Source organism: Elaeis guineensis, chromosome 7, assembly GCF_000442705.2.
Source record: "Elaeis guineensis isolate ETL-2024a chromosome 7, EG11, whole genome shotgun sequence".
In the NCBI taxonomy this organism is placed as follows: domain Eukaryota; kingdom Viridiplantae; phylum Streptophyta; class Magnoliopsida; order Arecales; family Arecaceae; genus Elaeis; species Elaeis guineensis.
In genome coordinates, this window is record NC_025999.2 from 100,016,066 (window position 1) to 100,041,746 (window position 25,681).

At 43.0% G+C, this 25,681-nt stretch overlaps 2 protein-coding genes across 2 annotated transcripts; one reads left to right on the forward strand and one right to left on the reverse strand.

Annotated features, from left to right (window-relative positions):
• Nucleotides 1–11,413: 11,413 nt before the first annotated feature.
• On the forward strand, nt 11,414–12,635 carry LOC105048080 (VQ motif-containing protein 4). The gene has a single exon (XM_010927267.4). It carries the CDS (start codon nt 11,644–11,646, stop codon nt 12,421–12,423), a length of 780 nt encoding a protein of 259 aa, XP_010925569.2. The 5' UTR covers nt 11,414–11,643; the 3' UTR covers nt 12,424–12,635.
• A 7,589-nt stretch (nt 12,636–20,224) lies between these two features.
• LOC105048079 (transcription factor bHLH162) lies at nt 20,225–21,324 on the reverse strand. The gene is made up of 3 exons (XM_010927266.4): nt 21,011–21,324; nt 20,555–20,896; nt 20,225–20,435 (listed from the first exon to the last, which is right to left on the reverse strand). Exons 1-3 carry the CDS (start codon nt 21,131–21,133, stop codon nt 20,364–20,366), a joined length of 537 nt encoding a protein of 178 aa, XP_010925568.1. The 5' UTR covers nt 21,134–21,324; the 3' UTR covers nt 20,225–20,363.
• Nucleotides 21,325–25,681: the final 4,357 nt, after the last annotated feature.

Here is a 25,681-nt window from a genome sequence, read left to right on the forward strand (position 1 = left end):
AAGACAGAGGGCCATCGACGAGGAAGTGGACAAGCTGCTCGAGGCGGGCTTCATCAGAGAAGCCACGTATCCCGATTGGCTCGCCAATGTTGTCATGGTTAAGAAAGCCAATGGGAAGTGGAGGATTTGCATCGACTATACCGACCTGAATCGGGCCTGTCCAAAAGATAGTTTTCCACTTTCAAAGATCGATCAGCTGGTGGATGCGACGTCCGAATTTGACTGCTCAGCTTCATGGACGCCTTTGCCGGATACAACCAGATCCGGATGGCGCCTGAAGACGAGGAGCACACTGCCTTCGTGACCCCCAAGGGCCTCTACTGTTATCGAGTGATGCCCTTCGGGCTGAGGAACGCCGGCGCCACCTACCAACGACTTGTCAATAAGGTCTTTAAAGATCAGATCGGGCGCAACATGGAGGTATATGTGGACGACATGCTGGTGAAAAGTGCGCAGATTCCAGATCACGTTCAGGACCTCGAAGAGGCCTTCCGCACTCTACGTCAACATCGAATGAAGCTGAATCCGACTAAGTGCGCTTTCGGGGTAACCTCGGAGAAGTTCCTCGGATTCCTCATTTCTCAGAGAGGGATCGAGGCCAACCCTGAGAAAATAAAGGTGATCATCGACATGCGTCATCCGAACACCAAGAAGGAGGTCCAGCAGCTGAACGGAAAAATCGTCGCTCTCAGCCAGTTTATTTCTCGATCAGCTGAAAGGTGCCTTCCGTTTTTCAAAACTCTGCGGCAGGCGAAGGGTTTTTCTTGATCGGATGAGTGCCAACGGGCCTTCGAAGATCTGAAGAAGCACTTGGCTTCCCCGTCGCTGCTCGTGAAACCGCAGGTCGGGGAGACCTTGTATCTCTATTTGGCCACCTCCTCTGAGGCGGTCAGTTTGGTGCTCGTCCGAGAAAATGGGAGCCGAACCCATCAGCCCATCTACTATACCAGCAAAGTACTCCGCGGTGCTGAAGCCCGATATTCAGAGACGGAAAAGATGATTTTCGCCTTGACCGTCTCCGCGCAACGACTCCGCCCATACTTCCAAGCTCATGCCATAGTGGTTCTCACCAACTAGCCCTTGAGGGTGATCTTGCGCCGACCGGACACATCGGGACGACTGGCGAAGTGGGCGATGAAGCTCAGTGAGTTCGACATACAGTACCGACCGTGGCCTGCCTTGAAGGCTCAGGTCCTGGCCGACTTCATCGTCGAGTGCCCGACCACCGACCAATGGTCGGGAGCTGCGGACCCGGGAGGAGATGCGGTCCCCGAGCTAGACCCGGTCTCCACCTGGGTACTGCACATCGACGGAGCTTCAAACACTCAGGGGAGCGGGGCTGGGTTCCTGCTCACCAACTTGGATGGGGTGGTCATCGAGTACGCCCTCCGATTCGACTTCAAAGCCTCCAATAACCAAGCCGAGTACGAAGCGCTCCTCGTCGGCTTGAGGATGGCGAAGGAGCTGGGCGTCGACAGCCTCCGGGCGTTCTCCGATTCTCAGCTGATCGTGGGGCAGGTCAAAGGTGAATTCGACGCGCGAGATCCGACCATGGCCAAATATCTCTAGAAAGTGAAGGACCTCGTAGCGCACCTCAGGTATTTTGAAATTTCCCACATCCCTAGGTCGGAGAACGCCTGTGCCGACGCACTCTCCAGACTGGCGACTTCGGCTTTCGACTCTTTGGGTCGGACATTCGTGGAGAACCTCAAGCAGCCGAGTGTCGACCGGGTCGAAGAAATACTGCAGCTGGCAGCTGAACCAAGCTGGATGGATCCGATTGTTCGGTTCCTGACTGACGGAATCAGTCCTGAAGATCCCACGGAGGCCAAGCGGCTCCGATGGTCGGCCTCCCAATATGTGATCATGGATGGCCGACTCTACAAAAGGTTGTTCTCCCTTCCCTTGCTTAGATGCTTGGGACCGACCGACGCAGACTATGCTCTCCGAGAAGTGCACGAAGAGATCTGTGGGAATCACTTGGGGGGCAAGTCTCTAGCCTACAAAGTCCTGCGACCGGGTTACTACTGGCCCACCATGAGGAAGGACGCGGCTGAGTTGGTCCGGAGGTGCGAACCTTGCCAGAAGTACGCTAACGTGCAGCACCGACCGGTCAGCCAAATCGCTCCTATTGTCGCTCCGTGGCCTTTCGCTCAGTGGGGGGTCGACATTCTCAGTCCTTTCCCTCCAGCATCGAGTCAAAGAAAGTTCATAGTTGTCGCCATCGACTACTTCACCAAGTGGGTGGAGGCCGAACCCCTGGCGCAGATTACCGAACGAAAGATGGAGGACTTTGTCCAAAAATCCATCATCTTCAGGTTCGGGTTGCCGTATACCATTATCACCGACAATGGGCAGCAATTCGACAACCAAGACTTCAGGGATTTCTGCGCAAGCTTTCACATTACGCACCGACTGACTTCAGTCGGGCACCCACAGTCCAACGGCAAAGTCGAGGTGACCAACCGGACCATACTACACGGGCTCAAAACCCGATTAAACGAAGCCAAAGGCCTATGGGTCGACGAGCTAGGCTCCATTCTGTGGGCTTACCGAACGACCCCCCGCGTACAGACAGGGGAGTCGCCTTTCGGTTTGGCCTATGGGACGGAGGCAATGATCCCACTTGAGATTGGACTGCCGTCTATGCGGGTCGAGCGGTATCAAGAGCCGGACAACTTCGATTGTCGGAGGGCCGACTTAGACCTCCTCCCCGAACTGCGAAACGAGGCTCAACTTCGCATGACTTCATACCGACAGAAGGTGGCCCGGTATTACAACGCCAAAGTCAGACCAAAGCTCTTCAGGCCTGGTGACTTGGTCCTGAGAAGGGCGGAGGTCTCGAAGCCCCTGGACCAAGGGAAGCTGGCTCCGAACTGGGAAGGGCCCTACGTGGTAGCAGACACCTATGGGCCAAGGGCTTACCGACTAGAGACTTTGGAAGGGAAACCCATTCTCCGAACATGGAACGCCGACAACCTGAAGTTGTATCACCAATGAACTTTGTACTCGTTCATTCGGAATACAAATCCAGTTTGAAATTTTGGAGTTTTTAACTCTTTGACTGACGATCGACGCTCACCAAGGTCGAGCACCGACGTGCCGACTCGGACTTGGTATCCGCCTGAGACCGACGGCACCATCGTCGATGATACATCAGACTCTTACAAAGACCGATGGACGGGAGTCACACTCCTTCGACGATCGACGAAACATCGGACTCTTACAAAGACCGATGGACGGAAGTCACACTCCCGCAATGATCGACGAAACATCGGACCCTTACAGGGACCGATATATCTATATTAACGGGAGTTGACACTCCTTCTACGATCGTACTTTCGAGTCGGACAATCGGCTAACCTACCGACTGAGCCCCGACCAAAGAAAGGCGAAATGCCTATGCGACCGCCGTCGCAACTCGCCGACCGAGCTACGACCGGTCGAAGGATATTCGGCTTACCACCGTCTATCGCACGATGCGACCTCAGTCACATTCACAACTCACCGACCGAGCTACGACCGGTTGGGAGATATTCGGTTTACCACTGTATATCATGAGGCACAGTATGGATACCCGACACAAGGGTATCGGGATCCGACTTATCGGTGCTCCCCCGACTAAATGCGCCCGACGACATTCGACTGAACGCGTCGGAAGAGACCCGACTACCGAACCTTTATCCGACGGTCGGTCGACTTCCGACTCAACGAACGCGCCCGACTCACGACCGGGGGAAGGATGCCCGACTTACGACCTCGACCGTTGAAGGCCGATCCAAAGTCGGGACTTGTTCTACCTTCGTGGCGGCGCGAGTTGCCGAACGTCCTAAACAACCTATATGAGTTGGCAACTTACGTGTTCAACACATGAAAGAAAGAAAGACAGGCAGAAGGAAAAAAGTTTAAGTCCAAGACTGATTTCATTCAAGGTCGAAAGAAGCTTACAAAGCCGGGCCGAAGCCCAGTTACAAGTGTTCTAAGAAGAAAAAACAAAAAGGATAAAAGATGACGGGGCCGCGGTCATCCTTCCGAGTCAATCTCCTCGACCAATGGAAGGTCGGGGATGACCGGTGTGTCCACCGCGATCGGCACTGGGTCGACGGCCGAAGCAGGATCGTCGGTCGGCAAGGGACTGGCAGTCGACGTCGGGTCACGAGTCATAGCCGTCTCTCCTTCGGCAGCTTGTTTCTGGACGGCCTCTCCCGCCACGGCGATGCCTCCCGACGACGGGTCGGCCATCTCTTTCGTGACTTGGTCCTCGGCTCCTGGCGGGATGATACTGCTGAGGTCCAGCTCCGAGTACAGGGCTTGGACCACGTCCTGACCGTCCTCGTACCCCACCCGGTACGACGCGAAGCCAGACTCCAACATTTCCTCCCGGTACTGGTCGGTGGCGCGGAAGTCGTCCACTGCCCGACTTGCCGACTCCTTCGCCGACCTTGCTTCCTCTTCCGCCCGATCGAGAGAGTCCCTTGCTGACTCTGCCTCTGCCTTCGATATGTCGGCGTCGGCCTGGGCGATTGACAGATCCTCCTCAGCTTTGGTGAGCTTCTCCAGGCTGACCCGAAGCTGCTCGCGCTTGCCCTCGAGTTCAGCGGCGACGCCGTCACACTCGCGCCGTAGACGGTGCACGGTCCGACCCTTGCGTTTGGCTTCTTTCCGGGCCGACTTGAGCTCGGACCCGAGACGAGAGATCTCGTCCACCAGTTTCGCCTCCCGATCGGTCGACTGCTTTAGGTGGTCGACCAGCATTGCCCGGTCGGCTTCGGCCGCCGCCGCCCTGTCTTTCCAAGCCGTCCGGACGTTCCCGAACCTTCGGTACCCGGCTTCGAGTTCGGACATGGTGTAGATCAGCTGCCGACGTAAGCGTTTCGTCAGGAAAGCAAAGTAATGAAAATATTAAGGAAGGAGGAGGCGAAGCGGAACTTACCTTGATCATGGTCGGGTAGAACGAAGATAGCATCTCGGTCACTTGCCGAGACCTCAGCGCCTCCACGTCGGCTGGGAGGAGGATCCCCTGGCACAACCTCCTGGCTAGGTTGTGGTCGGCCAGCACCGACGCACCTTCGGGGAACTAAGCGCTGGGCGGCACAGTGCGACTCCCCGACCTCGTGTCATCCGCGGGGTCCATCGGGGCTTTCCCCCGATCGGTCACCCCGACCGACGGAACCGGCAGGGAGGGGATGCTCGAGTTTGACGCGGCACCTCCCGTTGTGGCTGCGGATGCCGTCGGTTGATGTTCGGGTTCCCGAACATCATCCGACGCCACACCTGCCGGCGAAACCGCCGACGTCCCTTCCGTCGCTTCCTCCGCCGGCCTCTCCTCCGGTTGCAATGTCGGAGCCGCGAGTCCTATCACCGGCTCCGACTGGTCGGTCGCCGACGCCTCGACGGTCGGCGCCGCTGTGGAAGGCTTCTTCGGCAGACGTGAAGGTCTTGCCCCCGATGCCGGCCTCTTCCTCGCTGCGTACTGCCGGATCTCGACGTCGGTCGGCCGCATCCTCGGAGGTGTCCCTGCGATACCGACAGAAATATTAATCTAAGAACCGGAATAAAGGCCGAATGAAAAGAGAACTGAGGGATCGGGCGATACCTAGTCGGGGGACCAAGCTCAGGCCAGCGTCATAGAGAGCTTGTTCGGTAACAAGCTCCCTCTGCTTCGAGACCGATATGTCCTTGAGTCGGTGGAAGTCCTCCCGATCGTCTGCCTCCACCCGACTGTTCTCGTTTGCTTCGGTTCGGGGCACGCCCCAGCGAGAAGGGAAGCCCCAGGGAGAAGAAGATGAGATGAAGAAAAACTGGTTCTTCCACCCGTGGATGGACGATGGAAGACCAGTGATGAAGGAAAGACCCTTCCGGAGGTTGAAGAGCCACCACCCTCGGGTCTTAGGGTGGGGTCGGAGCACAAAAAATGCCCGGAAGAGCGAGATGCGAGGGTTGGTCGGCAGAAGCTGACACAACAAAGCGAAGCTGATTATTAGTCGGACGGAGTTCGGCGCCAGTTGCGCCGGACAAAGTCCGTAATAATCCAGCAAATTTCGGACGAACTCCGGAATCGGAAGCCGAAGACCCGCGCGGAGATCTTCGACGTACAGCGCCAATTGGCCCGGCGGAGGGTTGTTAACCCGACCGCCGACCCCTGGGACTGAAAGTTGAAACTGCTCCGGGATGCGATACTGATCCGAAGCCGATCAATGTTCGGCCCCGAAAGCGAGGAAATCTCAACTTCCGGAGTCGACCGAGGGTCATCGGTCGGATTTCCCGACCGAGCCCCCCGAGATGGATTTCCGGCCATCGCACCAGAACCGAGGGAAAGGCGAGGCCGAAGAAGAAGAAGAAGGAGAAGAAGAAGGAGAAGAAGGAGAAGGAGAAGAAGAAGAAGAAAGAAGGGAAGGATCAGGAACCCCAGGAGACCGGAAGGGGAGGCAACTGCCGGCGCCGACGGAGGAACCACTCGGACAGAGTCTCTGCAGCAAATTGTTCAGGGTGGGGCTTCGGGCGCAGGTGGCCCTATATATATAGGGTCGTTCGATGGCCAAGATGACCCCGCGCCGATCGAGGTCCCCCGGATGGGCGACACGTGGCGGCATCTGGGCCCTCCCTTCGGCCCGGTGGATCGGCGCGCCATCCCGGGAAGGCCGCACCGCCTTCATTTAATGCGAAAGGTGCCGGCCCAACCACCTCCGACACGTGGCGAAAGGGCCGCGGTTCCGAATTAAATCGCCCGCGGCGATTCGCGTTCCTGATGGGATGCCTGACAGCGCCCCGCGCTCCCAGAATCGGCGCTGGGCGGCGATTTGCGTTCCCCAAAAGGCCCGGCGTGATGCCCAACTCTATTCATATCGATTATTTATCGGAGAGATTTTATATATAAGCTTAAAAAACTTAAATAATATCTTTTGTCTAATCATTTTGGATGAGGTGTTGAATTGTTACAAATCCGATTAGAGGTATGCTATGCATGGGACTCCATAGAATTTGCTCTATCCTATGCAAATGACTAATGACGTTCTACTTCCGCAATGCAAGGAACCAATGAACTATTTCATAATCACTACAATAAGCACTCTGATAAGATGATTGAAGGATGAGTCCTAGCCGCCCTCCAAGCTCAAATGTAAATAGAGATCATATAAAATCACTATAAAAATAGGGAACAAAGATAGTAGAGTTTCTCAAAATCTTCTCACTTCTCAATTAGTCACTTATAGCTTTCTAATGGCCAGTCTATGATCCCTTTTTATAGGTTTCAGAAATAGATGCAAGCCAATGTGATGCTTAAATAGCATTTGTCTATATTGACACTTTTCATAAAGGGACAAGCCTATTTACTAAAAGTTATCTTAAGATGAAATGATATATCTCTTGGTAGAATAACAACCATTCACGGAGAGATGTGCCTCTTCAAGATATACTCCAAATAAAATTAAGAAAAAATTGAAATAATTCAACATTTTTAATCACCATAAAATTTAAAATCAAAAACATAGTCATAAAACTCCAATACACGGTGGAGGGAGACTCAGGCTTGTATTAGTTGTCACATTCTTTCGTTTAGCAATTTGGGTTATACATTCTCAAAAATCTGGACCTTAATAATTGTATAATGTGGGTGGCCGACCTCCCTTTTTCCCGTAAAGTTGTAGATGGATGTGTTCAAAATATTCCCTTACAATAATCTAGTAGAGCTAGTGTCTAGGTACTCTAAATCAAACCAATATGCGGCACAACTTGCGAGGCAAATCCAGACAATCTAGACCTGCACGCTAAAGCACTCATTGTCATATTCCAGATTATGATTAGTGCATGAAGATGCTGGATTCACTCTTTCTGCTATCTTCATGACAAGGTAGTTTATAAGATTGGTGAACTGCATCAAATATACTCATCATAGGCTGTTATGTGAATGTATGATGCCTCTACGTAAATTAAATATCTGATCAGAAGAAACCCTAGTTCTGCCCAATTTTGACCATACCACCAAGTTCATCACCTTGCAAGTCTCAAGTTTGAAGGAAGAGAACACAACATATAACATCAAATAGCATAATCCTGATTGCACATAAACAGCTATAGCATAAATTCTGACTATAAAAGAACAGCTACTCTTAACAAAATATAAGCCAAACCAAGAGAAAACTCCATTATAAAAAGTAAATAACAGTCAGTATTTTTCAACAGGAAAAGTTTAATTAGCTCTCTCTCAAAAAACAAAGGTTAAATTAGGTAATAGCTGAACCGCATGCTATTTATACAATGAAACTCAACGGACCTGCATCCAGACCCTTAATAGCATTTGAAACCTGCAATAAACTTAAATGCTTAGGTATGTGCTAATATTAATTGGAGAAAATGCATCCTCTAACAAGGGCAACATACAAGCCAACGATCAAGGTATATGAAAAAAAGAACCCATCTCCATAGATTTTGAGTAGCATCTTGCTTATCTACTTTTTGGGCCCAAGTATTTGGAAGTTATATGAACATATGATTAAAAAATGGCTCTTGTTTACAAAGTCCTTGGAAGCGTACACTATAAAGCTGGAGAGGAAGCTAGTTTGGGCCCGCAAATCTGAAAGAAGAGATTATGCGAGCCTAGGGGAAACGGAGAAGATGAAGCTGTGTCTCGTAGAGATTGAGGCGGGTATTCTGGGAGGGCGAACATCGAGGCAGGAAACGTGGAAGTTGGACTTCTCAATCATCGCACGACTTTTGAAACATGGCCCGTATGCTGCAGTAAAAAAAGGCCATATTGGGGGTGGAATTGGACAAATGAAATCAAGTCGGACTTAGAGGCTAGCAAAAGCCCAATCCTAGCCCTAAAAAACCTACTTGTACGACTTTGCCTGACCCAACCTTCAACTGGGCCCAACTTTGAAATCATTTTTTGTTGGGGGTGGGGAGCTTCCCTTGGAAAAAGAAAGAGAAATCATTTTTCTCTCAAGATCAAAGTCAAGTTGCCGTGGATAACTTGCAACGCTTACTTGGATCGATCTCTGAAACGGATTTCATGGATAACCCATTAAAGTGATGGCTGTATGTAATATAAAACTCGTTTTGAAGTCCTGCTACATCAACAAGTATATATGCTGGTTTTGAGTATTTGAGCATGGTTTGTGTTCACTGCTTGTCGAAAATGAGTTTCCATTACTAGTTTTAATGGGGGGAAAAAAAATCTGGGTAGTCCTCTTCAAAACATGGTTGAGAGTTGAGAGGATAAGAGGATTCAGTCTTGTGGAGGTTCATCAGAAAACCAAATTAGGGAACAGTTTTGAATCGTTTGATATACACTCTCCAGACGGAGACTTAAGCACTCAAGGAAAATTTCGAATTTTTGATGAGGAAAAACAATGCTGGGAATTAGGACAGGATAATGAAGTTTTAAATATTCTCTTTAACGGGCTTGATAAAATCGACCACCTGCAGCTCATCATACTCTTTTTTATCCTTTTCTCCATACAGAGAATGAAAAATACTGAATATTAAATCAAGAGAGCTTTCTATACATAAATCTAGGATTAGTGTTAAATCATCTCAACTTCGAAAAAGTAATAAGAACACAGTAAAAAGTAGTTCTTTAAGTCACTTCTAATAATATATATATGTTCAATCTTTTTATCTTCCTTGAACCACAGGTACTAGTTTGACAAGTGTTTCAAGCATAACATTTTTTTATAGTAAAAAAAATTAAGGAAAAAAGGGAAAGCGAATTCAATCACAAATCGAAAAGTTCAGATTAATTAGGTGCCGGCACGATGTGCTGGGCATAACCTTCCATCTCGTCGGCAGAGACAACGGTCCTGACCGTCGGATGATACATGTCTACATATTTTAACATAATACTTTTTAAGTATTAAAAAATTCCAGGACAGCCAGGGTGGGCCTCAAATTACTTCGGTAGGCGTAGCTTCGCACCTAGAGGTCTCCAATCTATGCTCATCTAGAGATAACTAACCCTACGAGATGCTCTAATCAAGAAGAATAATTACCGAGGCCGGAGTTTTAGGAACAATAATGAGCAGCCGGATCCTCGTGGGGCACCGTCTTCTCTCCGTGGTTTGACGCCTCGAGGGTGCAACGCCACCACGGCTGCTCCCGTTCCTCGGTCCCCACGCCCCCGCGTGGTGGCCCTCCCTCCCCACTTATTGCGCTGCTCTCCCCCCACTAAAACCGCCTTTTTTCCCTCCTCCACGGAGCGACCACCTTAGAACCGCACCCCGACCGGATGTCGCCCATTACCGCACCCCGTCTCAATAGATTATGGATGCTTTCATGTACGGGACACGGTCCTGTCATTTTCCTGCCTGTAGTGGGTCCCACCACTGGTCAATATTATATCGGAACCGTGGGCCACTTTCCATCACATGATCATGGCGTGAGGACTTTTATCGCAGATAAAAGAAAAAAAAAAAATTTTCAAAAAGAGAAGAGTTTGCTCGCTGTCCTTCGATGGTACTTGGATGCCTTCGTTTCCATATATTTATGTCATGGAACGCAAATGTTCATTGCATTTGGGCCACATGGACGCCTTTGATAGACAGATAGATAGGTTAAATTCAAAGGATTTCCTATAATATTGCACGTAATTGCTGGAAAGTATCTTTTGGCATCAATTTGTAAGCTTGAGGATGAGTGGTCCCCTCCCCAGGAGGGAGATCTACGAGGCCATTAAATGGGAATTGGATTCTCTCTCGCTTTGGCTCATGTCCAACTGAATATTTGAAGTATTTTCTTTAGCGCATTTATAAGTCCTTGATGTCTCATGGAGGACCTTTAATCATCCATTCACTTTCACAGTCTCACTAAACTCACCAACCGCCAAATAAATCACACTGACACGCACCATACCAGCAGATTTCTTTTTTCTTCCTATAAGATTCGATCGACCCACTTCAGAATCATCTTTTAATATTTATAGATATAAATTTTTAATTCAGCCTATAATTCTATTGTCTGTTTGATCTGATTCAATTCATAGATTTACAGAAATTTTCGGTTAAATCTAGCTTCTTCTATCCTATACTCCTGTGGATTTGATGGATGGTTCTTAGTCAATCCAATCACTCCATTTTACCGTACCCACCACCTCGAGGACGATAATGTGGGGAACTTATGGTGGGTGTACACTGGAGAAACCTGGAAGTGGGACGAGGTTGCATTGCATGTGACTATGAGTGGGCTGTGCTGAAGTCAATGGCACATCCATTTCAAATTTTGGATTTGGGACCCAAAAGAGGAGGTAGGCCATTCATGCCTCATTTCTTTATGGAGCCACGTACTATTCCTACTGAACTCTACACCCCGTTTTTCTTCAGAGCACCCAATCAACAAAACAAAACAAAACAAACGGACAGATCCCAAAACCACACCTCTATTTCAAGAGACAGACCAACTCAGAGCTGCTACTTTTTTTTTTCCCCCTTAACTCGCACATTTTCTACCCTCACTTTCTCCCCATCTCCCTCTCTTCTTTTCCTCCATTTCCTGCTTTTCTTTTTTCGCCCACCCAGCCACAAAAGGAGAGAGATTTAAGACTTGTCTCCCTTTCATTCCTCCCTCTCTTCCACCACCCCCTCTCCAGTCTCCCATTCCTTCACTGCTCCTCCATCTGCTTAAAAGGCAGGTTTTTACCAAAAATCAATGGAAAACCACACAAAAACCCAGGACAAGGAGACCAACCCACTCCAACACTCCTCCCTTAACGCTGCCAACAATAGCAATAGCAACAGCAATTACAGTAGTACCAATGGAGCAACCACATCCTCGTCACCACCAGCTCCACCACCTCTGACACCAAAATCCGTTCCGAAAGCCCCTGAAGTTAATCCATACCCGACCACCTTCGTCCAGGCCGACACCTCCTCCTTCAAGCAAGTCGTCCAGATGCTCACCGGCTCCGCCGAGACCGCCGCAGCCGCCGCCGCCTCCGCCGCCCCCTCCAAGGGCCCGATCGCGCCCCCTGCCAAGCCTCCTGGCCCCAAGAAGCCAGCTTTCAAGCTCTATGAGCGCCGGAACAGCCTGAAGAACCTCAAGATCCCCAGTCCTCTCATCCCCACCTTCTTCGGCTCCAATTGCAATCCGAATTCGCCTGTCGGGGCCACCGCCTTCTCTCCTCGGAAGCAGCCGGAGATCCTGTCGCCGAGCATGCTGGATTTGCCCTCCCTGGTGCTCAGTCCGGTGACGCCACTCATACCCGATCCCTTCAACCGCTCGCCACACCCGGGCTCGGAGGCCGCCAAGCTGGCCGAGGACCGGGCGATCGCCGAGAAAGGTTTCTATCTGCACCCATCGCCGAGGACCACGCCGAGGGATGCCGAGCCTCCACGGCTCCTGCCGCTGTTCCCCGTGACATCTCCCGGCGTTTCTTCTTCCGCTTCTCCGATCACCACTTCTTCTCCTTCTCCTTCTCCTTGTCCTTGAGATTTCAACTGTGGGAACATGTATCTTTATTTCTCCTTTACTCCTTTGTTTTTGTTGGAGAGAGATGGGGCTATCCAATATTTGCTTGCTTGCTTCATAGCAGAGTTCTCCGCTTCAACTGTACAATTTGACCTCTCCTTCGTGTATTATTATGCTTGTGATGCAAATCCACCAGCATGAGTTGAATGATGCCCTGATGGTGGTTTTCTTTCTTTTGCTCTGTTTTCTTTAACTCTGCATTATTAGCTTTGGTGTTCCTCTTTTACTTTGTCCATCCCCTTGGTGTTGGCTATGGAGTAGGGACCGAGAATCTAACTAATATTAAATGAGAGTGAAGAAATGGAAGCTAGCTACTGCTCACAGAATTTATCTTTGTATTTTCACCTATCTCTGTCAGTCCCTTCGTTAACTCATATTAAATGGCAGTGAAGAAATGGAAGCCAGCTACTGTTCACAGAATTTATGATTGTATATTTTCACCTGTCTTTATCGGTCGCTTCTCTAATTGGCATTTCTATGTGGGAGTGGGGAATATGGATGATGAGCTGGATGGAGAGAGTGGGCCCATTTCTCATTTGTTTACAATGAAAATGCGTGGAAGAAGAAGAAGGCCCATTTCTCCTTCTTCATTTAGGATAATGGATGGGAGCTAAGTTTTAGGACCTAATGATAGGTGGGTTGAGGTGTCTCGAGCTAAAAATGCTTTGTGGGCTTTTGGGATCTTAATGCACAATTTTACGGAGCTGGACAATCGAGTAAAAGTAACAGGGACTTGGAAGCAGTGGCCTATGGGTGGGAACCATGTTGTTTAAAATTTTCAGCTGAGAGGGTTAGGACTTGTATCTTTGGCACGAAAGAAGGATTCATCTTTCTTCATACGAATCTACTGTTGAATTCTTCACCGATCACTTTGAGATCTATGCAGATGGATAAATGATGGGGTTTCGAATGCTCTGAGACCTGTATGGTGGGGTGGTTCAATGATGGATTCATGCAAAGGAAGGCAACTCCTTGTTTCCGACGAAGACTTCCGCTGGTAGCATTGCGTTCCAGTCTGATAATCTTAGTGATACATAGCAAGGGATTCGAGCAGGAGAGAGTAACCAATCTCTCAGCCTATAATGGATGGACTTCCCCTTGGAAAGCATGGTTTCAAATAATGGTGATGGTTATTATTACAGTTTCGTAACCAACTTCTCAACCCATCATGGTTGGACTTCCCATTGAAAGCATGGTTTTAAATAATGGTGATGGTTATTATTACAGTTTCAGCTACCTTCCATTATAATGTGGAGGTAAGCTACCTTCCATTATATTGTGGAGGTAAACAACAAAGAAAAATATAATTGTGGTAGTTCCTTTTATTTCTCACATATAATGCAAATAACAACTATTATTTTTACTTGCATGGCTAAACAATATTTTAAAATTTTAATTTTTCTCAAAATTCCCTCCAAAAATGATTGTATGGTCCAAAATATATATTATTTTATACAATAAAAACAAAAAAGATAATACTATTGTAACAGCCATTATTTCAATGACTATTTGAATATTAAAATCTTTTTTAGGTGTTTTTGGGATAAATAACAGGTGCTATGATAATATCGGTCAATAATGGTTTTGATGGGTGCGTTAAACTGCTTAACACTTGAAAGGGTTGGAAAGAGTTCACTTTCCGAATACCAACAATCAATTTGTCAAAGGCAATAATGTGGGACAATAATGTGGAGCCATCAACTCTTGATGTTAAATTACATGCAGATGAAGTCAATTAAGGCTGCAGTTGAGTCCTGTCTAAGACTCCGACCCAACACTTGATAGGGGCAGGGCTTCTGACTCGGGCATAGTGATTGCTGTTAGGTTTCCGGATCAAATCATCTACCATGCATATCACATGATCAAATACGCTGCACACAAACTTCCTACTTCCCACATTTTATCATCTATTCGGTGAGCTAATTGATATTAGTAATTAACGAAGATAATTCGGAAAAAGAAATGGAGAAACATAGAAAAAAAAACCACAAATACAAATATATATTTCATTAAAAATCTATAAGTCAGATTAAAGACAGAATCTTCAATTTTTAACAGACTTGTTAAGATGGAAGAATAGGCTATCTTACATTTCAGTCAAAATGAGCACAGTCGAGTTTTAAGTTAATCAAAATGATGAATTAGATGATATAGACATCTCGGATGACAGCAAATTCAAACAAAAATTTAATCAATCTGACATGAACTGGTGATACAGGCAGCTGATACTTGGAGCTATTAACTCTACTCAAATATGCGAATCCAAAAATATTTGGTCTAAGACCTACGACAACAAGATAAACGATAGCAGGATGATAGTTTTGTTAGATATATGTCCTAGAAGCCAATTAAATCGATATTTGTAAATTTTCTAGACGCATAATTTTATAATTAAATTATTGAGATTGATAAAAATTGAATTATTTTTTTATGCATATTGTATTTTATGTCCATGAATTATTCAAAGAATTAATAAGATAATGACACATACTTTCAAAAGTCGAGAATTTGAGGCATATGTCATTGATGATTAATTTCTGAATGCTCTCGATCAATGAATAATTATGGAGATAATAATTGATCCGATCAGTGCACGGATCACTTTCCTATTAGGATGGACAAGTCTCGAGTCTACAATACGGAGACACTGGAGCGAGAGTGCAGGTGTTTGTTGGAGAACAAAAGTACCGAACATAATCATTACGAAAAGTTACTTGGATAGCTCCCCACTCATCGGTGTCTTATTCAATGCCACAGTAGTGTGACTAGCTCTTAGACCTGAGGTGCCTCGACCATTTACAATGAGACTGTTATTGTTTGACTGCACATACGTTTGGTCCTTAGCCATATGAATCTTTATGCTGCATGTTGGTCGTAGTAGATTTATTGTAGAAATAAGGTGTGCACCAAGATAAAATCTATCATCATTGATAGATAAGGAAGATGATCTTATGTAATTTATAAGACTGAGTTCAGAAGACCTTGACCAAGACAGTGTGAATAGTAGAAAAGAGTTTTCACGTATTTCACAGCATGAACTCAAGTCAAATAAATCTTACATATGACAGATATTGTGGTTTGATGAGTGATCTATAACCTCCATCTTATTAGGACCCAAGATAGAAGAATTGTATCACACGGTAACCGTACCTAAATATTCATTGCATTTCATTCTGTTGGCCTACTATCATATACTGCTAGGTGTCACTGATAGATTATGGAGCTTACAGAGAATCAGATATATGATCAAATGATTTTTTATTGGAAAGAATTGAAAACGTTCCAATCTATTGAAAGAAGTTTCAAGGATGTTGTAATGGAGATCACAACATGACTCACTATCAGGCAGAATAAAACCTATGAGGTCACACACATAAAGAGTTTGAGACTGATCAGATAGTTGAAATCCAAATTTTCAATAAGATTGATAATTGGATTAACTTATAATTGTTACAAATAGTAAGACTTAATTGCTAAAAATTAGCAAAGTTTAAGGACGACCAATATGCAAATATTGCATGTCTTAATTTGATTGGATCAAATTAATTATGACTGAATTCAAGTTAAATTAAATAGAGATTTGGTCCAATTGAGTTTGGATCCAGATTTGGGCTTTAGATCACATGCACCTAAATGGGTTTGAATGCATCAGATGTTTGACATCTAAGTCTAATCTACATAATCAATTTTGATTTGATCTTGGATCAATCAACAGGGCCCATGCCCTAGAGTTTCTTGAATGAAACCCTAGGCACCACATGAGAAAGCAAATGGAGAAACTTTGGGATGCCATCTCTAGGGTTTTTTTAAACCCAAGCCGCCCAAGCCAAAATGGAAAGTTTTTGGCTGATTTAGAGGGAGCCGTAGCACTGGGACTCTATCTCCAAGAGTCCTAGCCGTTAGGAACTCTTTCAAAGAGATTAATTTTCATGAAAGCTTTGGGTGCCACCCAGGGTTTTGAACCTATAAATTAGTGGTCAATCTCCAAGGGTAGAAAAAGAGTGTTCCCACACCCCAAGTTCTCTCTCCCAAGCCTTAAGGTTGCCGCCTCTCTCTCTCTTCCCTCTCCTCCATGTCCTAAAGCCTCTCTTTCTCCTTCTTGGTTGTGCTGAAATCAAACTTCAGCAAGAAGATTTTTGAAGAGGATCCTGTTTTGCTCTTGTTCTCAAGGTGTTGAGAACAATCATCCATCAAGCAACAATTCCACAAGGGAGCTAGCACCCGGAGAACCAAAAGATCGCTGATCTATCTTTAATTTTATGTGAATACTCATAGAAGGCAGGCACTTACATGGCTATAAGGAGAAGAATTTTTTCACGGTCATCAGTTATGGAGATCATCAACCCGCGCATAGGTATAAAGAAAAATCGATTTTTCTTTTAATACTTGTTGATTCTTTTCTTCTGTATATTGGGATATTATTGTTAGGTTTTCTTTTTCACATGAAAAGATAGGTAGTTAATCCTTATTTCTGCTGTATACGATGAATAGGTTAGATTTATTTCTTTTCTACCAACTCTATTCAATTAATACGATTACTTAAAATATATAAAAATTTATTTTAATTAATATAATTAATTAAAATATGTGCAAGAAATCTAAAAGATCCTTCAGGTTTTTATTTTTCTTTAGGATAAAATCTCAAAAGAATCATACTTTATGTACGGAACTCAACATGGAGCTGGTCTTAGTGGACGCAAGTGCTCTATTAGTGGCAGGTCCATGTGTAGGAAAGGATGGAACATCCAACAATTTTCAATACAACACGGACGAACTGATAGTCATTTTAAATAATATTAGAATAAAAACTCCGTCAGGCAAGAATAAGAAGGTATGTCTCCAATTTCTGATTGTTTCCCCAAATTATTTCGTTAGCATCTGATTCCTGTTTCCCAACTAAGAATCAAATTCCCCACTAATGATGATGTAAGCATATTGTTTTATGCTCATTGCATCAGACTTTTACATCAGAGCCAACAAACTGATCACCATGATCAAATTAAACTCAGCCAGAAAATTAAACAGTACACCGGTCCCATAAGGATGGCCCTATAAGATTTTAAAAAAATAATAATAAAATAAATTCCTGTTTTATCAAAACATGAAACTGGCTATACATGGCTTATCTGAGCTCTCAGGTGTTAAGATATATAGGGCTGGGAAAATGTAAGATGAGATTTTACATGAGGTTGGTTTGATTACCTACTAGGGGTTGGATTGTTCCAATTACAAGTAAATTAAGGGCTAACCAAAATAGTCGGATTCTGGGTATATCTGTCCAAGAGAACTATATTCGTTTTTGAGAAACTATCCAAGAGAACTGTAATAGAACAGCTAGAAGGACCAGAGCTAAGTTTTGAATTTCCAAGAGCAAGTCTCACCTTACTACCATTGACTTGTGTGACAAACGACAAATTACAAGGGCTCGAGGATTGAAACGGACTTTATTGATTGGAGATCCAATTTCTTGCTTTGCATCGAGTTCAGATTATACGACTAGAAAATCTTTATAAAAGAGCCAAGCAAGATGGGCTTATATATAGCTAATTAATAAATGATGCTGGAGTTTTAAACCTATTTCAAAAGACATTGATTGAAGAGCATGGAATGCTGCTCTCCACCCGAGATGGATGGTTGCCATTTACAAAGTAGTTTGGATCCGGTGCAAGGTCGTTCTTCTCCACCAGAATTGTATGATCAACAAAAATATTTCCTCCATGCGATCAAAGGAACAAAAATCATATGGGGTGAGCACCATAGAATATCATATACGATGGGTTTATAGTTTTTACCATATTTTTTTAATAATAATTTTAAAAAATAAATCTAAAAGTCAAAAAATTTATACTAACAAAGTTATTAATCCTCATTTTCAGCATATACTTTTTATTGATACATATTATATGGCTATATAATATATACTAAATAAATGAATCATTAAAAGATAATATAACTTCCAAATAAATTATATATAATTTTTAAATATAGAGTTACTAATATACATTATACAGACAAGTGATACACACTTAGTAAATTAGTTATGTAGCAATCTAATACATATCTTCTAGTAAATTAATATATAGTTTTCAGAATATTATGTTCATTAGTATGCACTATATGGCTTGCTGATACACCTCATCAATTTTCAATATATAATATAAGTTTTTTTTAGACACACTTAATAGTGATCCAATACATATCTTCAAATAACAATATATTCTAGAAACTACATATCAATTTACCTGCAGGTGTATATTAGATCATTATGAAGTCTGCATGGAAGAAACTTGTAACATACATCAAAAAGCTGATAAGTATATATCATCTTTCTATATAGTATATACTGATGAACATAATGTTCTGAAAAATATATATCAATTTACTTAGAGATATGCATTGGATTATATTGCTAAATAACTAATCTACTAAGTATGTATTATCTAACTGTATAATATGTATTGATGAACTTTCTATATTTTGAAAACTGTATACCAATTTACCTATATATGTATATTGGATCATTGTTAGATATATCAAAGAAATTTATAATTTATATCAAAAAGTCAATAAGCATGTATCACTATATCATGTAGTATATACTAGGAATATAATATTCTGAAAAAAATTATATATCAATTTACTTAAAAATATCTATTGAATTGCTGATGACTAATTTACTAAATATGTATCATTTGATTGCATACCATGTATTGATTAGCTTCATATTCCAAAATTGTGTATCAATTTTTTTTGAAGATATGTATTGACTTGCTTGATGATTAATTGCTTGATGTGTATTAATTGACTATGTGATATATATCGATAAAAGATATTATGAAAATGAGGAATAAAGAGAATACTGTGCTTTTTTATTTTTAATTATGAGACAATGACTCCTTTATTAAGAGTCTTTTAACTTTTAAGTTTTTTCTTTAAAATAGATATTAAGAGAAACGTGACAAAATAAGGAAACTAGTCCCATATGATATTCTATGGTGCCCTCCTCATATGATTTTTGTTTTGATCCCGGAGGGCTGTATATAGGCATGCCAAAATTTGATCTTTTATACTGATTCTAAAACAGTGGTATTGGAGCATCCAGATGCCAAAGATCTGACATTGGGACTAAAATGGTGGAAAGATCAAATTTTTTTGTTCAAAACCTGGCTCCAAATATGCAAGGCAAGCATAATAAAGATGATGAATGGATTGCACGTTTTGGATAATGATTCAGACTTTCGGAATACATTAGACTTGGGTTTAGGAATATGTCCTTAGATGACACTCCCAGATGGTACACAAGGGGCAAAAAATAGGCCATCTACACTTCCAAGATCTTGTAAATAAAAATCACCAAGATGTAGATCTATAATTGCAAGGAAATCAAGAAAGATGTGAATCATGAGAGTGGATAGGCCAAGGATGTATATAATATTTTTACTTTTGTTTTTTTCGTTGGGGTTGCAGGGATCCTCCATGATCCATATGATGTATATTTTATCTTATATCGATTATCTACTTCAAAAAATTTAAATATTTATATAAAATTAAAAAAATGAAATAATATTTTTAATTTTTTTGAATGAGGTCTGAGTTGCTATTTGTCATCTTGTTTCGTACAAATATTATTGAACCGGTCACTGTACAGCTATTAAAGCACTCCTAACTCCATTCCTCCGCGTGTTGAAAAAAGTGATAGCCCTGTTACAGAAAGTGACAGATAGTTTACTCTCCATTATTCATTTTTGGCACTTTCTAAAAATTTGATCAATCTCATTGTTTATAAAGTGAAGCACCCATACAAAATCTAGTATGAATACGATAGTCAGAAAACAAATACAAATCTAATAAATCTGAACAGCCCCTTTCACACACACACAAACACTAGTCTAACAACATCATCATTGACTACATGCCATCTTTAGTCTCTCCAACACCTTGGTAGCCTCCGAACCACCTCTAGGATCCGCGACCTACACCATTAACACTTGCATGTTAAAAGAAGAAAGAGGTGTTTTCAATAAACTAATAAGCAACACTAGCTAGCAACCAGTGACTACGACTAAACACAGCTCATGTTCAATATGGTCACCATAGAGTGTATGATATGGAAAGCGTTGTCGCCGACCACCGAGAAGTTGGCATTGAGAACCGCCCCTCCTTCCTCCTCCAGAACTCGAATCGCCTCGTAGAACAAAAGCCGATCCACCGGGCTACTTATTAGAACAACTCGTAACGCAGGACCCAGGTCCTGGACCTCTATCTGGGGCACCCTCATCCCCCCTCCCACCTCGCTTCCCATTCCTCGGCTCCTCCTCTCGGATCCCATCAACTGCCTCTTCCTCTCCTTCATCCTCTCCAGCCTCCCTTGCAGCCCTTTGATATAATTCACCGCCTCATCTAGTCGATCCGGCAGTGGCAGCGTCACTCCCTCCTACCAACACAAGCAAATTAAGGCTCATTAAAGAAGAAAAAGAGAACCATTTGTTCACCTTCTCCATACTTCAACATTGATCAGTGAATGCTTTCCGTAAAAGGGATAACGTACCCTCGAGTTTGGTGAGCTGGGGAGGAGGGATTCGAGCTTGGAGCAGAGAGCCTTCATCTGGATTCTTCTATTCTTCTCCACGGTCTTTCGGTCCGGTCTCGTCAAGCCATGGGAGCTCTCCATTTGGGGTCACAGCTTCTAACCAGCTCTATTCTTCTATTCTTCCACAAGCGCTGCGTTTTTTCCCTTTTTTTTTTTGGACCACCACAAGCCGTTCCATCTCTTCATATAGTGCAAAGGCGAAGGGAATTTTTACCCCAAAAAAAAAAAATGGAAAGAAAGGGAAGAAGGGATAAAGTAGAGACGAAGGAAAGAGGGAGGGAATGACACAAGTCATCCAAAGGGGTTTTTTTTTTTCTACCAAAAAAGAAGAAAAAAAAGGGGTTTTACGTGGTTTCGGAACAACTGGCACCGTGACGACTTTAGGTTGACGCTTGACTGGGTCGAGGGGGTGGAATCCGAAGCCGTGTTTATTGACTCCCCAGCTTACTGAGTGTTGGGTTCGTTTGCTGTTTGGGCTGAACAGCGGACTTGAAGTTGATCCTGATCATGACCGTTTGAGCTCGAGATCTGTTACAGATGGACGGATATGATTATGGTGATCATTGTTTTGCTGGTGCGAGCTGAAGAGCAAAGCGCGTCGAATCACCGACCATTAATTTTCTTTTATCGTTTCTTTTTGTAAAATTTACTCTTATCATTTAGCGTGCGAAAAGAAGGCGGAAAGATGTGAACGGATGCTGATTCTTTTTGCAAGGAGTGGACGCTGATTGTCACACTTTTTGAGTGCATTACATCAGATAGACGCTGGTGCATTTCAGTCAGGCTGGGCCCGGGTGTTACCTACCTTAGACTGAATCCCCTGAATTTTTGATCTAAATGTTGTCAGTCCATTTGCGAACATAAAGTGGGGACGAGTGATAAAAAAGAAATAATATTTGGAGTCAAGAGAATATTTAAGTGACTGCGAAATATCGCACAAAAAGTCACCTTGTGTGTGTGTTCTCACTGTTTTCTTTGAATTAAAATCGTACAGCATGCGCATTTAATGAAGCATATAACCGATGAAAAGACATGTGCGTAACCTTTTTTGAGTGGTTTTCCTGAGTTGCAGTAGTATTGCTCGATGAATGATATGCTATGGGCAAGGGCGGGGCAAGGACCACAGAATCCTTAAGATGAAAGGTGACAGTGAGGAGCAAGGGGCAACGATGGAGCTTGGGAGGTGAACTAACGAATATACCAGGCATCATGCCCAAATTTAGCCATACTTGCCTTTATCATACTGGGCCTCGAAATTTTTTTTATAGGTTTACATTGACATGAACCGGAAGTCCACCTAAAAGATGACAACCTTATTAAGGATGACAATTTTAGCCACCTTATTAGGTATTTAATTCAACCCAATCCAAATGACTTGAATTTTATCCGATCCAATTAGAACTCAAAACGGATATATATGAATTTGAGAAAAAAATATGCAAAATGGATTTGGATCAAATATAAATAATGAAATGTTTTATCATAAATATGATCAAATATAATCTTAATATATTTTTTTTAAATTATAATTATTTTATAATATTTATATAATGAGTTTTTTATCCAATTTGATTCGATCCGATTCGATTTTCTTATCTGTTCGATCTGATCTGCAATTCTATTTGAGCCGACCAAATTTGATTTCAGATGGATACAAAACAAGTATGAATTTAAAATTTTTAATTATGAGATGGATATAGATATTAACCAACCAATCTATTTTTAATCCGTTGTCATTCTTAAAATTTATTGATATCTCATAAATTTATATTATTGTTCAAATATCAAAAGAAGAATGTTCTGACTCTTTAAAAATTTTTGGAGAGTTTGCTCTCCAACTTTCTTTTACTTACTACAGAAAAAATACAAAAACAAAAAATGAAGCAAAAAAGAGAGAGGGAGAAATTAAAATAAGGTTCCTTCTACCCAAAAAAAAAAAATCAACTCAAGCAGCTTCTTCATCAATGTGTATGTTAGTTGATCCATGGAGTCCTCTTGTCTTCAAACATTATTGCCGTTCGACCAAAAAAAATATATATATAATTGCTGCGAGGTCCACGTAAATCTAACCTTCAAATAACATGTGACAATAAACTTGCGATTATGCGTAGCTTGTTGAACGATGTGTCTGCTGGGTGATCCATGGAGGATTCCTCGTCTTCAAGCATTGTTGCCGTTGGATTCACGTAAATCTAGCCTTCAAATATCATGCGACGATAGTATGCCATCATGTATACTCCATGTGGCTTGCTTGGTCATCGCCGTCCTGCAATAAATAGATGATAATGATGAAAATTAGACTTTTCTAGTTCAACCCTGAACGAGTCAGATTCCAAACTCCAAATTCCGTCTGCCAACTTTTCTGCGATGATACGAGCAGTCCACAATTGGATTAGTAGACTAATGTGCATTTTTATAATGGGTTTTCATTGCCGGGGTTGATATTTGAAAGTTTACATTGTTAGCTCTGAATAGAAGAGATTTCAAACTCCATGTTTTAAGTTTTTCGAATTTGATCGGGTTTGGATAAGATGCATACCTATCGAGTCGAATCGATTTTGTCATCGCTAAATAAAATATATGAGTCCCAATAGATAGTTGATGGCCATACGAAAAATTAAACATTCTGTGGCATATACAGGCAAGAGTCCATCCATGTTGTTCTCTTGATGCAGTTCTATAAGCCAGGGTTAATTTCTTGCATGTTGCTTTCTTGACATGTTTAAAATGATGACAATTAAATGAGAGAAAGGCACATAATTAATAGATTGATTGGTTGACAGATACTTTTGTTTTGTCTCATTTGGCTAGTGGATCTCCTAGAGCCCTCCCTAGGACATGGTAAGTTTGAATTAGCTAGCTAGAAAGAGGTGACCCTGCATTAATTTAAGCTCTTCGTTGCTTGACGCCACCCAAATTTGGCTCAATTGGACTGCAGGTGAAGATCACTCTCAAGTCCCCCTCAGTGGAAATCCTAAACACACCCAAGCCTACAATTATCGGAGCACATACTGGTAGCCACCCAGGAGCTAATCCATGGATGGTTTGCTTGGAGATTATGTTTTCCAATGTTGAGAGCGACGGACCGGTAGATGAACAAGGACATCAGTTCATGCGGTTGAGATGACCAAAAATCTGCATAATTTTAGAACTCAACTGCTATATTGGTATGTTAAAACCATGATTACCAATTAGTATTAAATAAATAACTCAATTACAATATTAAAAGAAGGATAATGAAATATCAGTCGAAATATTAATGTCATGTTAGCTAATGCTGCCAATCTCTCAAGATATGCCTGTTTACATCAGTTGAGATAGTAAGATTAAGATGGCATTTTAGAGATTATCTAGGTAGGGTTACTTAATTCCTATATATATAAAGTTTTTTCAGAAAGTTAATTCCTATATATGAGGCATGAAGCGATACATCAGCAAGATCGCAATAGAGGGGACTGGAGGGAGGACGAGAATTAGGTTCATTGTATGTCGCGCACCCTGGTAGGTTCGATGTATGCCATGTGAGCGGTGAGAACGAGAGTTAGGTTGGCAGGCGGCCAGTGACACAATGGGACTTGGTTCAATGTATGTTGCGCAACCAATTTTACTCCAGTTGAAACGTACAATTCGGAGCGGTATTTGGAGTGTGACGCACGTGATTGACATGAGAAGGGCTATTTGATCACTGCTCGTGGTAGGCATGCTTCCGCTGTAACATCACAAAAGGCTGGCAGCAGATTGATGCCCCGGACATGTACGAGAGAAGCCAAGAAACACGCATATCCTCAATTTCTTCAGGCAAATAAATCTAAAATTCCTTTTGATCCAGAATATACCCACGGATCTGTAAGCAAATGGGCAGGTTTTGGGTGTTATGAGTTGTCAAATGGGGCGTGTCTTAAAATCATTACCCGCCTTTTTATTTTATTTTATTTATTTATTTTTCTGAGGCGACAACACAAATGTGTGGAATGAAATTGAGCATATTTATGTGGGTCCGTATTAGGTATTTTTCGTGCAAGGGATGATTGATCCTTTTGGGCAATATTTACTATCCATGCAAACTTAAAAGTACTCTGGATCCTCGATGATTCATCGATACATTTATGTGATTCAACGATAGATTCATACGAAGAAAGGAGAAATATTTTCCTAAAAATAAAATGTACAGCATAAACAAGGGATGGGCTGTCAGTCTACCTTAGCTAGGATATAATGATAGACTAACCCATTATCGATACATTTATTAATTTAAAGATCTATTATGCTGGCTCCAGAAAAAATGATTTCGCAGGAGCACATAATTCTTTATGTGCAGTCGTAGTGTATCTCTGCGCAAAGGATGATTAATCCTCTTTCATGGTATTTATCGATGGATTGTATCCATGCAAACTTAAAAGTATTCTGGAGCCTCTTTGATCCATCTGTACATTGTGTGATTCAACGGTAGATTCACATGAAAAAATGAGAATTTTTATTTTTTCTTAAAAACAAAGTGTATAGCATAAAAAAGGATGGGCTGCCAGCTTGCCTTTGCTAGGATATCATGATGGACTAACTTATCGATGCATTTATTAATTTATGTTTTATAATTTCGTAAATTATCATTTTCATGAATGTCATGACTTT

Excerpts from the sequence above, each read along its gene's own strand:
- LOC105048080 (XM_010927267.4), top strand. The coding sequence starts at position 11,644 with ATGGAAAACCACACAAAAACCCAGGACAAGGAGACCAACCCACTCCAA.
- LOC105048079 (XM_010927266.4), bottom strand. The coding sequence starts at position 21,133 with ATGGAGAGCTCCCATGGCTTGACGAGACCGGACCGAAAGACCGTGGAG. Across the intron at positions 20,897-21,010 it reads CCAGCTCACCAAACTCGAGG|GAGGGAGTGACGCTGCCACT; the intron begins GTACGTTATCCC and ends TTGTGTTGGTAG. Across the intron at positions 20,436-20,554 it reads TCCATATCATACACTCTATG|GTCGCGGATCCTAGAGGTGG; the intron begins GTGACCATATTG and ends TTAATGGTGTAG.